Raw genomic sequence first — 15,936 nt, forward strand, 5'->3', positions numbered from 1 at the left:
TAGAGGGCGTTCAACATTGTTGTATAGTGCCTGCTTTTGCCAACTTCAACTTGTAAATCAAGCTCTTGTCTATATTTTACCACCCAGGCAATTTATAAAACCAGAGAGCGAGAAAAAATTTCAGTTCTTGAAGGAGTATCAAATTGACTTGCAAAGTGAAAAAAATTAAGGCTCTTTTCATTTTAAAAGAAAATAGCACAGGGAACAGAGTTCTCTTCCAAAGAAACCCTTCCCATTACATAGATCATTCCTGAAAGAATCTGTGTTCATAACTGGCATAAAGTTAGCTTAACAGTTTTTGTTCCATTGGATACTAACCTCTGAGCGCCAAGTTCTGTTTGCCATATACATAATTCCTGTTGAAATTGATAAAACAGAATCTGAAGGAAGAATTTGTCCATGCATGCTTAATACATTAATTTGGGCAGGGGTTATTTATTCCTTGACTGGCACCCAAAAGAAACTCCCACCTGAAGTCACACAAGGAAACTATAATACAAATATATATATACACAAATCAAAGACCTAAATGACTGGTTAACATAGTGTGTGTGTGTGGGGGGGGGGGGGGGGGAACAATACCTGGTTCTTACTGTATATAATCAAGTTTCAGGCAACTGAGTTATAATCCTTTAAATAATGGGATTCAAGACAGGACAGAACCTTATGTACAGCTCACCCAAATTCTAACACATGCTCTTAATCAGTTTTCAGTGTTTGCCTTCTGTGTAAAATCACTTAAAACCATGGGTTACAGTTGTTTCATAGCTTTACTCTCTCAGTAATGTGCAACATGAACATAATAGTGTTATTAAGAAGTCAAAAATAACTTAACACAGGAGCTATATAAGATTTTCAGACGGCCAAACTTCCAACAATTTACCTTTTGTTAAGTTCAGAAAATTAGCACATTTGTTAATCAAATTAATTTAAAAAGTAGCTTTTCAAAATAAAAGCAATGCTTTAAATAAATATAGTCTTTTATAACCATAGAACACTGAGTTCTGTTAAAGGTAACACAAATACTACACTTAAGCACAATACTGAAAAGACTGAAATGAACACCATGAGAATACATGAGCAGGACCCTATTAAGGATGACAGGATAAGGATTCATTTGTTGTCCTGCATCTCTTCTGTGTACATTAAATGACACTACAGTAACATAATGGAGTTAATTCTCAAAACTACCATAAGGATTTGTTGTGGCATGACATTTATAATTGCTGCACAAGAATGCTGGTACCCTGTTTTTTCAAGCCATTTCTCTATGCTACATCTTCAGCAATTCTGCAGTCTTACTTCAAATCTCTAGCAGGGCATACTTCTTAAAACTGACACACTGTGGCCAAATCCTGCTTACTTTACTCACCGGACTTAAGTAGGATCACTGGTATGAGTAAGGCAAGAAGAAATTAACCCATTCTCTAAATGTCATACAAAGCTCACAGTTTGTGAAGTCTATAACCTTCCTTCAAATATTGGCATTCATGAATATTTCAGAATTACTGAAGATCACTGCCATGTTATTTTATCATTGATGAATGCTCACAATTCTCACTTCATAACTAGAGGGCAGAAGCTGTGTTTATTATTACACAAGTTAAATGCATTTCTGCAAAGATCGCAGCCATTCTGCTGAGCTAAAATGTTGCACTGACCTTCTTGAATGAAAGAAGTTCGCTATTTCTTACATTACTATGTATTATCTGAATGTATTTCAGACGCATGTATTTCAAAGACTAGCTAAAATTCTATGAAATGTCCATCTGAAATCCAATCAGGAACTATCTAGAAATTCTGTTTAATATTTCATTTACTTATTTTTAATTGATCATTAAAAATGATGTTGAGGATTTGTAGCAATCCATTAATTTCACCCTTACAACAAATGGTTATTTGTTAGTGAAATCTGTTTTGTTTAATTTAAACAGAATATATTAAAAGTTGTAAATTAAATGACAAAGGCAGGAAAGTCAAACGAAGCACAAAATTGATACAATAAGTATTCTATTTGTTTTGATCTTCAGAATTAACATGTCTGTTCAAAGATGACAAAAGAATAAATTAGTAAATGGATAAAGCAACTCTTAAACGGGCTTTTCTAGGATTCCACACACACGCTTTCTCTCTCATTCACACTCCCCACCCACTCCTTGGATTTATTAGAAATTTCACTACTAAAGAGTTTAACTTAGATAAATTAACTGCATTAAAATACTGACATTGTGAGGAATTTAATACTTCCAACACCCTACAAGAAGGCATTCCTGTGTGAAATTTTAAATGCTTTAAAAAAATAGTTTAAAGTTATTGAAATATATGACAAATATGACAGCTCTGCCTTCTCTCACAGCCTGCCGTTCTCATCCCCAGTATCCTTCTCCTCTATTGCCTCAAGGCATCGTTTTGATTTTGCATCCATGTTTCCACTTCCAGTTTTGCTCAGTCCGCATGACAAGCAGGCCAGTTGGATCTGCTTCATATTCTCTATGGCTTCATTCTTGGCATTCTTCAACAGATCTCCTTGTCCCTAAGAGTATATAGAAATACAAAAAGAAAAAAAGGCATGAATAATATAGATCATTAAGAACTTAAAGTGGAGCTGCTGTTCTCATGTCCTCCTTAAAATTACTTTTTATGATGGAACAAGGTTCAAATTCATCCATCTCAGTTTCAATTCCACAGTGGGACCTACTATTAATTTCAGCACAGACAGAAGGGACTGAAATCATCTGGCAGCTTTTTAAATGCACCATACCTTTAGCCAACATAAAAGGCAGCAGAAGCAGTCATAGCAGTGAGTTTGGTGGGCTGGGCCTGCAGATACAATGTCTTATAAACGATTAATTTGAGAGACAGGGGGGTGAGGTAATATCTACATTCTGTTGGTGAAAGAGACAAGCTTTTGAGCTTACACAGAGTTCTTTCTTCAGGTCTGGCAACAGATAATGGTCCAATAAAAAATATTACCTCAGTGATCTTGTCTCCCTAATATCATAGGTCCAACATGGCTACAACAGCGCATACAACAATGAAACATATTTATTGTCAGTAGAGGGATTTTATAGTCATTAATGCCCTTTTTCTAGCTAGTTCATCGTTCTGTGGACTATGTTCCAAACTGGCTGAAGTGGCAGCATATTAAGGCGAAGACTATGGGAGTGCAGAACCCAAGGGCCCCATCAAACCACAGCAACAGTTTGTTAAGCTGATCTCAAGGCAGCAGCATCAGTGGAAAGACCCTTCTCCATATTAAGGGAAAAATAAACTTGATTTAATAACAACAGGCTAGGAATTCTCTCAAATAGATGAGAAGTCAATACATTATAGTAGGCCTGTCTGTTTATACCCAGGCCAGTGACAATCCTAACTGAATCAATAGAAGATTGTTCTCTTCAGATACATCAGCTGGAATAGTGATTCCACAAAACCACCACCACACTGCTACTGCCAGTGGCTCCATTACGTCACTCTTTGAAACATTAGATCTTAAATGAAAATATTTAATCATCCCAAATCATATAGATGGGGGGGGGAATTTTAGTACTAATGAAAGCCTTCTCACATAGCCCTGTTAACACTCCTTAGTCATGGCTGGCTATCCAGTCCTAAACTTCTCATTGACAGAGGTGTGTTTATGAGATGTGCAAACATTTCTATGCACCATGCTGAATCCATTCAACCCATTTCATCTGTGACCTTCCAGCAGACTAACATGAACCTAGGATTTGATGCACAAAAAGTTTTTTTTATACCATGTCAAAACACTTCAAAGGTAAAGTCCCCTAAATTATCTCAATCCAGTTTTTAAACATCAGAAAAAATGCCGATCTTCAAATACAATAAATTGTGCGTCTCATACTTTGTCAGAGACACAATGATGAACAATTAACATTTTTGAAGATTTCAAATAAAAATAAATGTACTTATGTTATCTACACTACAACATAGAGAGGCCACTGAGAAATGAGAGTTAGAGAAGTTACCAAAATATAAAATGAGTTTACTCTTTGATCTATACAAGATCATCTGATCATGTCAACTGTGATTTTAAATAAAAATGAGACACATTATTAAAAAACAACAATCATGCTACCAGACTGACACCTTTTGACTGCTTAGCAGACTTACAATTGTCTCCCTGTGAATATTAAAAATAAAAGTAATCTACCAGCAAGAACACCTGTGTGTCTATATTTTTTTAGTCATTGTTTGCTTGCTACAAATGCAGTGTGTGGATACCCATAACATTTGGAAAATATTTATCCCCCTCTGAAAGTTTATAAATACATAATTACAACTAGATAGCTGTTTTTAATATGAGAACAAGGAGAATTATGATACCAAAAAAGTGCACTTAACACAGTCAGAGTTACCCACTGTAGGACACACACACACTTATAATATCCTTGGCGCCTTCCAACAATTTTGTCCAAAAGGGCGTGGGGGTGTTATATGGAAGTTCCATTAATATGCTAATGTTTAAAAGTTCTAAAATGAATATTGATAGTTTAAATTGTGTGAAGTGACAAGCATGAGAGATTGGTGTTACAAAATAAATAAATAAAAACAGGAGATTCTGCTAGATATTAAAATGAAGGGTTGTCACGAGCTTGAGTTGATCTTCTTAATGTCAACATCAAACCAAGTACAGCTTTAGGTACATCATTGCATACAGCTGTTTATATTTGCATTCAAAATGAAAAGATTTCCACTTGCTTTTCTTGTAAATCCATATTACTAGTTACAATTTTCTAAAACGATTAAACAGAAGTTATGCCAGATTGCAAGAAGAAGTTCCTTTAAAATATAAGGAAAAACTGAAATCTGTAGGATAACATTTATGAACATGTCCTAGATTGGGGCATAACGGTACTTCAAGCTTCCAATTTTCTAAAGCATCACCCACATAAAGGGCCATATCATTTTCCACTATAATTCTGGCATCTCTCAAGACACAGAGATGCTATTCTGCAGGTCCTCCACAGATAGAACTATGGATGATTTCTCTGGGATGGGGGCTAAAGATTGTAGTCCTATGGGTGAAATTGGGGTCACACTGAAGTTAATGAGAATTTTTTGCCATTGACTTCAATGGGATCAGGATTTCACCTCATGAGTTTCAGTGTGCATGCAATTTGAACCATATCCAATCATATACAGCCTTTCCGATGCAGATTATTACGGTTAGGAGTAATTAGCATGGAGATCTGTATGGGTCACATGGTAACCAGAATACATCGTTGCTGCTTTTCCTGCATTGCTGTGTGCCCATGAAAAGATAGTTATGACATTTTGTCTGTGGAGCCAAGAATTTAGTCATAATACATTAGTTACTGGACAGGAGGAACAAGAATTGGGTGACATGTTTAAAAGCTGAGCGGAGTCACCAGAGAATCCTGCACAGTAAAAAGGAAGCTCCCTGAACACTGTTCAGGTACATGTATAAATGAGCCCTAAACAATGTACTTTTTCAGCTTCAGAACTTGTCCATTAGCATGCACGTAACACAGAATCTCAGGGCAGGAGATATTCTAATGAAGATTTAGGGACAGATTTTTAAAGACTGTTAGATACCTAAATATGCAGATGGGTGCCTACTGGGATTTTCAAAAGCTCCCAACTCCCCTTGAAATCAATAGGATTTAGATTTCTAGGCACCTTTGAAAATCTCACTAGCTATCTGCACCCTTACGTGCTTAAATACTTTTTAAAGATCTGGCCCTTACTGACAATAACACCATCTCTACATCTAGGCAATCTAATCTAGTATCTTGTATGCCATACATGTTGTGTGAGTTCTTATAGAACAAATCATATGTAATGGGCTGGAACCCAGGGTCAGAACCCTGTATATCTTCAAAGGGTGAAGATCCCAGAACCCCTTGTGGTATTCTAAAGGCACCAGATAGATATGGGTAAGTAAAAGGCTGTCATGAGCGTGATACATCATAATAATGGGAAGCACTACACAGCTAACATTGCTCTGCTTCTCCCATTCTCCAGCACTGAAACAGGCAGGATTTAGCCCACATAACTTTGCACACTGTATTGTTTTGACCCTAGTAAACAAAAGCAAGAAACAATGGTAGCTGGCAGGGTTCAGCACTGGTAAACAATGTTTGTGAAACAATGGCAGCTGGAGATGTCATCTTAGGCCAGTGCACCAGAGCCTGATTGCTTCATTTCCTGATGACGTGGACTTGTCCTGCTGTACAATGTAAGTTACTAAATAGATGCTAAAAATCAGATTTAATAAGAGTAGCTGTGTGCTATTCCTTACGAAGCACTGAACTATAAAGAGAGAAAGCTCAATCTGACAGTTATGGGAATAGGCAGATAGATATACTTAGAAGACTGGAATTTGATGAGCAGCAAAGGTTTAAAGAAGTCAGTAAATAAAATCTGCAGCACATACATTTCAGAGAAGCGTGATTATGCTTTTAGGATGAAAGTTGATCTTGTGGTTAAAGGCACTAGGATTGGGATTCAAGAGATCAAGATTAAGTCCATGACACTGCCCCAGACATTCTGCATGACTTGGGGGCAAATCACTTCATCTGTTTGTGCCTTATTACCCCACCTGTGAAATGGAGTGCTGTGCGGCTAAAGTCATTGTTATTTACAGAGCACTAAGTTACTACAGTGACTGGACCCTTTCCGGGCAAGTACCTAGAGAGATGGACTAGTGGCATCATCTGAGACATAGGTACCAAGAAATCATTACATTAATAATAATACCAAGGTTGATGTCATGAATGTAATTTGAAATAGTTTGTTTTGAATGGGATGAAACATCTAGGCTCTACAATCTGCCATGTCCCTACAATACAGATCCTGTTAAACAAAATTAACCTCTGACATTTATTTAATAGTGCCTTACCATCCTTTGAGCAGCCACTGTTACTGATCATTCAGACTCTCACAAACTGATTACAGGCAGTCTCCCCTCCCCACTCCCAGCATTGTCAACAAAGAATGTTACTGTCAATATTCAAGTAATTCTCTGCAGTAACATAAGCAGACTACAAAACGGTCTTTGCAGTCCATATCTTAAACCTGTTAAAAAGTGCACCGAGATTTGAAAGGCAAAGAAATCTTAAGGATGAATTTGTTTATTTCCATTAAAATGGAAAATCTTGAACAGCTGCATATTGAGTCTTACGATCTCTAGTCCTTCCAAAACTGACACTGTTACTAAGCAGGCTAAGTTGGCTGCGAGGGCCATTTTGTGGTGTGTTTATTGTCAAAGCAGACATTCGCTTATCTGCTGGTGAACACATTCTTTGACAACTTATTAGAGGAGCTTTATATAATCAATTTCTAAGGGCCTGAGTAAACAAACAATAAGTGATTTGATTTTCCCCCCACAGCCCATCTCAAGCATGTTAATACTGTATCTTTGACTTTCCAAAATAAGGAGGAAACTGCCTGCATACTGCTATTTAATCAGACAGTAAAATCACCATCACAGAACCCAAGATTGGTTGGCTGAAGAAGGTTCACTGTTAAAAACCCAAGAATGACAGACAAACCATCAGTAAAGTATTATGTCAGATGTATTTATACTGACAGATGTACACAGAAAAAGAGTAACAGTTAAAATAATGGTACTGATAATCAATGGTGAGTGAGAGCTGAAAGCAAAAAGTCCTATAGAAGCATCTGTGATATTTATAGATCCTGTGCAGACACTGAATTTACAGCAAGGGTACCGTTTTCAAAGTGTTGTGCTGGGGATTTAACTGTGTTTAATTATTAATGGGACAGGTGCATAGTTAAATCACCAAACACTATTTTGAAAATTTACTCCTAAACAGCAAAGCCTTTAACAGACTGGTTAGGCCACTATTTTTAATTGCTATCAAAAGCTGATATTATTCCACTCCTTTTTTCAAAGTCAATTGTGGGGAGGTATTTGTATGGATTTGATTTTAAAGAATTCCAGTTTTAAAACAGAGCACAATTTATTCAGAACTTCTGTGGAGCATTCCTAGGTTTAGGCAGATATATTATTATTATTTTAAACACTTTGTTAAGACATTTACTTAATTCTCTGTCATACAGATTGTGCTGTACTTGTTAAAATACAACAAAAAAATCTTTAGGCAGAAAGAACACATTTGTCTTAGAAAGATGTGATATCTAGAAAAGGGTTGAGCCTGGATTAGTCCTAGGAATAAGGGTTGCAGGATCATTCCCTGGCTGTTGATTTTATGTTATGTGACTAGGTTAAAAATAAATGAATATAGGGAGATATACCCATCTCATAGAACTGGAAAGGACCCTGAAAGGTCATTGAGTCCAGCCCCCTGCCTTCACTAGCAGGACCAAGTACTGATTTTGCCCCAGATTCTTAAGTGGGCCCCCTCAAGGATTGAACTCACAACCCTGGGTTTAAGCAGGCCAATGCTCAAACCACTGAGCTCTAAAGGGAAAGCTTATTTTTATGACTGTTCTCATTACCATAGTATCTAACACATGGTATTGCATAGGCAGTACCCAAGATTTCTCATTAATATCAGAATGTAACAGTAGCACTTTTAATTTAGGTCTTACTCCTATACCATTGATTTCAATGAGAGTTTTGCCATTGACTAAAACGGGAGCAGGACTGGACCACCAGTTTCACTTGTGCACAATTTTGCATGCCAAACTGAGCAGCACTAACGTGTTACATTAGGTTCAGTATGGTACTGAGCGCAATAGACCTGTATCTCAGTATCACAAAGAAGGCTCTTTCAAATATTTGCAAAAATAAGACTCAGCGATATTAATGACCGGAAGGAGTTTGGGAACTGAGATGCACATCTGCTTGCATATTTCTTTCCTAACCTTTGAGAGTGTTATAAAATAAACAAACAATAAGGAAACTGAAGGGTACAGGGTTGATCAAACTGATTAAAACATTACCATGTGCACATTCATATAGTAATGTGAGCCAATGGTATTCCCATGCATGGAACGGCTTAACCAATTGAGATAATTACGTAAATCATATGATGTGTAGTATAATCTCACAAGAGAATGAACCTTTAAAGTTTATCATAGAGAAAATCCAGCCAATGAAGGGCAGTTATGTATGAAGTGTTATATCTCTGTAACCAAAAGCAGGAAAGAGAAACTATACATGGAATATATACATTTTCCCTGAGGGTTTTTGATTACTGTCAGCTTGTAAAAGTATGGTCAGCACAAAGGTTTTTTGAGTACAAGGTTATAACAAAGGGGCTGAATGGTATAGTAAGCAAGTAGCATGTTATTCCTGTGCATTTTTAAAATACAACTATAGTTTCCAGCTCTGTCCCCATAAAAGATATAAGAGAAAAGAATGGCAGATGAAAAGCATGATTATAACATGGAAGAATTCATATATCACACCTGTACACGCTACTGTTTACATTAATAAAACAGAAAATTATAGTTTGTTTTTAAATACGTGGTAGGTTATAGCAAGTGGGGTAAATTATGCTTCATGTTTGAAAAGGTGGGTTTGGGGTTTTGTTTTTTTTAAAGTATAAAAATTGCTAATGAGTAAGTGTGGACTACAGAAGGGAAGTGGGATATTTGGAAAGTGAGTTAACAATAAGAAATTCAGTTACACAAGATGATTATAGACACAAACTGGAACATTTGCATGTATTTTAATTACATATGGAAATAAATAAAATCCGTCATCCCCCAAATCTCTCTTGATCTAGATTTCATTAGTTGACCGATTTCTTATGGGTACCTCGACAGGGATGAATCTGAAGGAAGCCTAGCAAGAGATCTCTGATTTGATAAGATGCGGGCTTTTAGAGTAATAACATCCAGAGATTAATTTCTCACCTGCTTACAATGGGCTACCAAGTTAAGGCTGGGGTTTTTTAGGGCTATCAAATGAGTAAAAAATAATTAATTGTGATTAATCATGCAATAATAATAGAATACCATTTATTTAAATATATTTGGATGTTTTCTACATTTTCAAATATATTGATTTCAATTACAACACAGAATACAAAGTGTACAGTGCTCACTTCATATTTATTTTTTATTACAAATATTTGCATTTAAAAAACAAAATAAATTGTATTTTTCAATTCACCTCATACAAATTCTGTAGTGCGATCTCTTTATCATGAAAGTTAAACTTACAAATGTAGAATTAGGTACAAAAAACTAACTGCTTTCAAAAATAAAACAATGTAAAACTTTAGAGCCTACAGGTCCACTCAGTCCTATTTCTTGTTCAGCCGATCGCTCAGACAAACAAGTTTGTTTACATTTGCAGGAGATAATGCTGCCTGCTTCTTGTTTACAATGTCATCTGAAAGTGAGAACAGGTGTTTGCCTGGCACTTTTGTAGCTGGCATCACAAGATATTTGCGTGCCAGATGCATTAAAGATTCATATGTCCCTTGATGCTTCAGCCACCATTCCAGAGGACACATCTGTCCATGCTGATGATGGGTTCTGCTTGATAACAGACCGACGCATGTTCATTTTCATCATCATGAGTCAGATATCACCAGCAGAAGGTTGATTTTCTTTTTTGGTGGTTTGGGTTCTGTAGTTTCCGCATCGGAGTGTTGCTCTTTTAAGACTTCTGAAAGCATGCTGCACACCTCGTCCCTCTCAGATTTTGGAAGACACTTCAGATTGTTAAACTTTGGGGTCAAGTGCTGTAGCTATTTTAGAAATCTCACATTGATACCCTCTTTGTGTTTTGTCAAATCTGCCACAAAAGTGTTCTTAAAACAAACAACGTGCTGAGTCATCATTCAAGACTGCTATGACATGAAATATATGGCAGAATGCAGGTAAAACCGAGCAGGAGACAAGCAATTCTCCCTCAAGGGGTTCAGTCACAATTTAATTAACACATTATTTTTTAAAAATGAGTGTCATCAGCATGGAAGCATGTCCTCTGGAATGGTGGCCAAAGCATAACAGGACATACGAATGTTTAGCATATCTGGCACATAAATACCTTGCAATGCGGGCTACAAATGTCCCATGTGAATGCCTGTTCTCACTTTCTGGTGACATTGTAAACAAGAAGCGGGCAGCTTTATCTCCCATAAATGTAAACAAACTTGTTCTTCTTAGTGATTGGCTGAACAAGAAGTAGGAATGAGTGGTCTTGTAGGTTCTAAAGTTTTACATTATTTTGTTTTTGAGTGCAGTTATGTAAATCTATATTTGTAAGCTGCACTTTCATGATAGAGAGATTGCACTACAGAATTTGTATGAGGTGAATTGAAAAATACTATTTCTTTTATCATTTTTACAGTGCAAGTATTTGTAATAAAATATTATCAAGTGAACAGTGTACACTTTGTATTCTCTGTTGTAACTGAAATCAATATATTTGAAAATGTAGAAAAACATCACAGTGTGATTAAAACTGAGATTAATCGGGATTAATTTTTTAAATCGGGATTAATTTTTTTGAGTTAATCACGTAAAATAACTGCGATTAATTGACAGCTGGAGGGGGTTTTTGTTTTTCACCTTTTCTTATTTGTGTGCAGGCACTCCACCTAAGAGTGGCGTCTTAAGGTACCTGAGAACAACAGTCTTTGGGGACTCCTTTCATCCCCCGGTCAAAAAGAGGCGGTGGCTGCATAAACATGTGTGTTCCATGCTGGTTTTTTGTTGTAGTTTTTTTTTTTAATTGCTTTGTTGTTATTGTTTTTAAATACAGACACTTGGTTCCATAATTCATTATTTGCCTCCCCTAACACTAAGAGTGTGCATGCGTGCGTGCTCACGCATAGTTGGACAGAGGAGGAGTTCAGAAAGAGAAACCAAACTGATTGTCATTACCCGGGAGAAAACAAAGCACAGAACCTTAGAGATCTGATTTAAACCTCTTTAATTAATGCAAAGTGTTTTCCTGAAAGACTAAAAGGTAAAAATAAATGACAAATCTCATGCTGTAGTAGTGCACCATTGATTTTAAAGTAGAGCTCTACAGAAATCGGTGGGGAGTTCTTATAAATCAATGGCACTACACAGCTCCTAAACTGCTCTCTCTCTCTCATGCAGCTTTTTCTTCTTCTTCTTCTTTTTTGGTATAACAAGAATTGGCTTTTTTTTAAAAAAAATCTCATTTCTCTTTCATCTGGGTGTTTAAATTAAATTACCTCATCTCAGACTGTCAAGAGCAATGAACGTGAACATCTACCATCTGTAAGTGCTAGAGCAGGAACTTTCTGAAACAACAGCATTAATTTGATGTTTTCAATATGCTGTGGGGGTGAGGTGTTTGAGAGACAGAGAGAGAGATGGGTATTAGGCCTACAGTAGTGGACAGTTTGCAAGCACAAAGGTATCTTTGGGCTATCTCTGTTAGCCCTTCCAAGCTGGAAGTCTGGCTATCCTGTAGTGAAAAGTTTGAAACAGAGAAGGTGTGGCTGGAGACCACCAGTGCCCCAACTGGTACCAAAGAAACCTCAGATCACTGCAGAAACTGAGGGACTTTTTATTATTAATATACTGATGTGCAGTATAACTTAAAACTATGTGGCTGGAGGTGAGTTCAGCTCATATGAAGTGATAAGGACTGATTCTCTCACCTACCCAAGTGCAAATCAGGAATAACTCCATTCAAGTCAATGGGGTTAAAACAATGTAAAACCATAGTAAGTAAGAGGAAAATCAGGCAGAAAGGATGTAATTTTCAATATACTTGCACTCTGCCTCTCTGAGCAAAAGTCCTGATGCAGGAGAAGACAAATATGCATTTGATAGTATTGTAGCTAAAAAAAAAATTCCTGAAAAAAATAGGTGACTTTGGAGTCTTTAAAGGTCCCTAGACTGAACTCTTTGGCTCTTTGTTTATAACAAGTCAGACTGCACACCACATTGTTAACTTAATCAACTCAGGACTCTAACTCACATATGTGTGTTACACCTCTACCTCGATATAATGCTGTCCTCGGGAGCCAAAAAATCTTACCGTGTTATAGGTGAAACCGCGTTATATCCAACTTGCTTTGATCCACCGGAGTGCGCAGCCCCGCCCCCCCGGAGCACTGCTTTACCACCGCGTTATATCCGAATTTGTGTATTTCGGGTCGCGTTATATCGGGGTAGAGGTGTATTTGGGCAGTATCTTGCTCCCACTAAAGTCAATGACTAAGTTCCTATTGATTTAATGGCAACAGGATCAGATTCTTAATGATGCATTATTCAGATCTAGGACCTGATTCTACACCAGTTGAGGTCAACTGGAGTTTTGCCACATTGCAACAGATGCCTATTTAGTCTCCGTAATATGCTTGGATACATCCCTAATATGGGGTAGGAACACTTGCTAGGGAAAACACACAGTGGAGTTTATAACCGGTAAGTGGATCTGTCTAACTTTAATTGCACAAAATTATGGATGTTCTTACTGAATGTTAGCTGTATGGAATAGACTATGCAAAGTTGCAGTCATGCAAATAAAGACTTAATTCCTACTTAGAGCAATGGTTAAAATATATATGTGTAGCTGTGCTTACATTTTAGTGTTAAGTGAAAAACCTAATTATACTGAAGTGCAATTATTTCAGCCAGAGTAATGGAGCATACTCATACAGTGCTTGTTCAGATGTACAGTTCCCTATACACTGACTAGGTCCGGGTGTCTGGTTTGCATAATTACTGCAGAGTTATTGCTGAATAACCATACAGTCTGCAAATCCTTGTACTCTGATTGGCTGACAGCCATCACCAACTAATTAGAGTGCAAAAGTTTGCAGAACTACTATTTACACTGCAAAGAGTTTTCAAATCTCCCTACTTTGGCACTATAATCCCTCCGATTTAACTGCTCCCCTGCTCAATTTTCAAATTGTTTCTAGCAAGAAAAGTGTGACCTCAGCTTTGTATTCCCTTCAGCTGAAGCAGAAAACTCCAAAATTTACATGAAGGAGAAGGGGAAAAGAAAGTAAAGCCATCAAACTGCTGGAAGGGCAACTGTTTTTAAAAGACGTTTGAATAAATGCCTTTGAATCATTTCCTTTCCTCAGGTCAAATCCTGTTCCCACTGACTTCAATGGGAGTTTTGCCAATGACCTCAATGGGAACAGAATTGAGCACTTTTCTCTGATCACTTTCCTTCCCCAGAGGTCAGATTATTTGTAGAAGAGGCTTGTTGACCATTAGGGAGGGAGAAACTGAAAGGAAACAGTGAGGTAAGAAGAAAAATTAGGAGGGTCAGAAGTAAGCATGACAGAAGATGAGAACTCACAATGAAAACTGAAAATATGGGACAGAGTAACTAACTGAATATAACACAAAAATAAACACGACCCAAGGAGTTCCTTTAGTGATTGTATTACTCGCTTCCTATTGAGTTCAATAAAACCGTAATATAAACTAAGTCAAATTTCCAATCCGTCACTATAGATTGCCATAAAAAAATGGGGGCTTTGCAGCAGAATTCAGTTCAATCTTGCTTCAGAATACACAGGGCCTTGGTAATAACCCTTAACAGTAATTTGTGGGTGTAGGAGAACTTGTGCTCTTTCCACCACTCGTTAAAAGTCCAAATCCAGGGCTGACATAAGTGAACTCCTGAGCTCAATGGTGTCGTACCATATACGCCAGGTCTGAATTTTGATCGATGTCTTTAGTAAGGAACAGAATTATGTGACCTAATATGGACTAAAAGTATACAATGTCATGCATGTGAAACACTTTTCTTTAGACAAAGTAATGGCAGATTTTAAAGGATCTTCCCCTGTCCCCCCCCCCCCCCCTTTAGACATTTCTTTAAGAAGAAAGAAAAAAGGAAGACTTCGTTATCTACTTCTTTTTGAGGTTAGTGGAGTCCTTCTGGGTTTGTACCCCTTTAACTACGATATGAATTGGATCTCAGACTATAAATACTTCAAAGTCCTCAAAAAGGAGACTGCAACTGTCTGTGGGATTGCATGTATTTTTTTGGTTTGTGTCTTTCTCATTTGCTAATACAATACAGTATCAGGCACAACACCATATCACATGTTCAAAATATAGCATATAAGACAATGTAAAGTGAGAACATTCAGGGCAGTTAAACACAGTTTTCCTCTGCTCTGTTAATTTGGAGTGAATCACATCAGTTCTGCTTGTCCAAGTGGGACTTATACCCACTTTGGGTATATATATAATTGAAAATTCAAGAAGAGAACAGACTATTGTACAGCCCTGTTTCATCCATTTCTATGATCCTCATTGCTTGTGCCTTTTAGTTCTGCTCTCGCTTGACTCTTCCATACACACCATATCTGACGTAAGCAATATCACTTTTTTTTTTTTTTTGGTGGTCTAAAAATAAATGAATGCTGCCAGGTAATAGATAATGTATCTTTGTATAGACGTCTTTTCTGCCAAAATACTCATCCTGAAAAATGACCCATTTGGAAAAGAAAGAACCCGGGGCTCATGTATATTCACCTTCATGTACCTTATTTCACTTGACCTAGTTTAAGGAAAACAGTAGTTGTCAAGGCTACAAGTGGAGTTTCCTGCCACTGCTTAATTGTTTTTACTGTAAAGCATACTTCAAACAGAGAAGTGAAATATTTTGATCCAGTTAGCTACTCTGACAACTCCTGTACACATTTTCCTGAACACCTCCCATCTTTAGGGCTTACAGGAGCTGCCAATGTAATGGGTGGCACAGGGACAGCAAATGTAAAATAAAACCCGGCTTGTTGTGGAACATTCAGAGCTTTTTTAAAGCAGTATGTGGATCTCCTTTTCACACAGCAAACTAGTTCTCTTCCTAAATCTTACCTGGGGAATCCATGATGCTGCCATAGTCACATATGGCATGAGCAAGTGTTTACTACAGAGGCACAATGGTTGGTCACTCATTACTATTTAAATACATAAATATTACCAATCAGTTAAATATCACTTTTTTTCCATCCACAGATCTCAAAGCACTTTACAAATGTGGGTGAGCAT

At 37.1% G+C, this 15,936-nt stretch overlaps 1 protein-coding gene across 1 annotated transcript in view; it reads right to left on the reverse strand.

The window, feature by feature from the left end:
• Positions 1 to 756: 756 nt before the first annotated feature.
• The window catches only part of PLCL1 (phospholipase C like 1 (inactive)), a 304,999-nt gene continuing 289,819 nt past the window's right edge, over positions 757 to 15,936 (reverse strand). The window contains exon 6 of the mRNA XM_054044587.1: positions 757 to 2,533. Coding sequence (XP_053900562.1) covers positions 2,351 to 2,533 — 183 coding nt within the window. The 3' untranslated portion in view covers positions 757 to 2,350. The remainder of the gene's footprint in view (positions 2,534 to 15,936) is intronic.

This window comes from Malaclemys terrapin, chromosome 11, assembly GCF_027887155.1.
Source record: "Malaclemys terrapin pileata isolate rMalTer1 chromosome 11, rMalTer1.hap1, whole genome shotgun sequence".
NCBI classification, from domain to species: domain Eukaryota; kingdom Metazoa; phylum Chordata; order Testudines; family Emydidae; genus Malaclemys; species Malaclemys terrapin.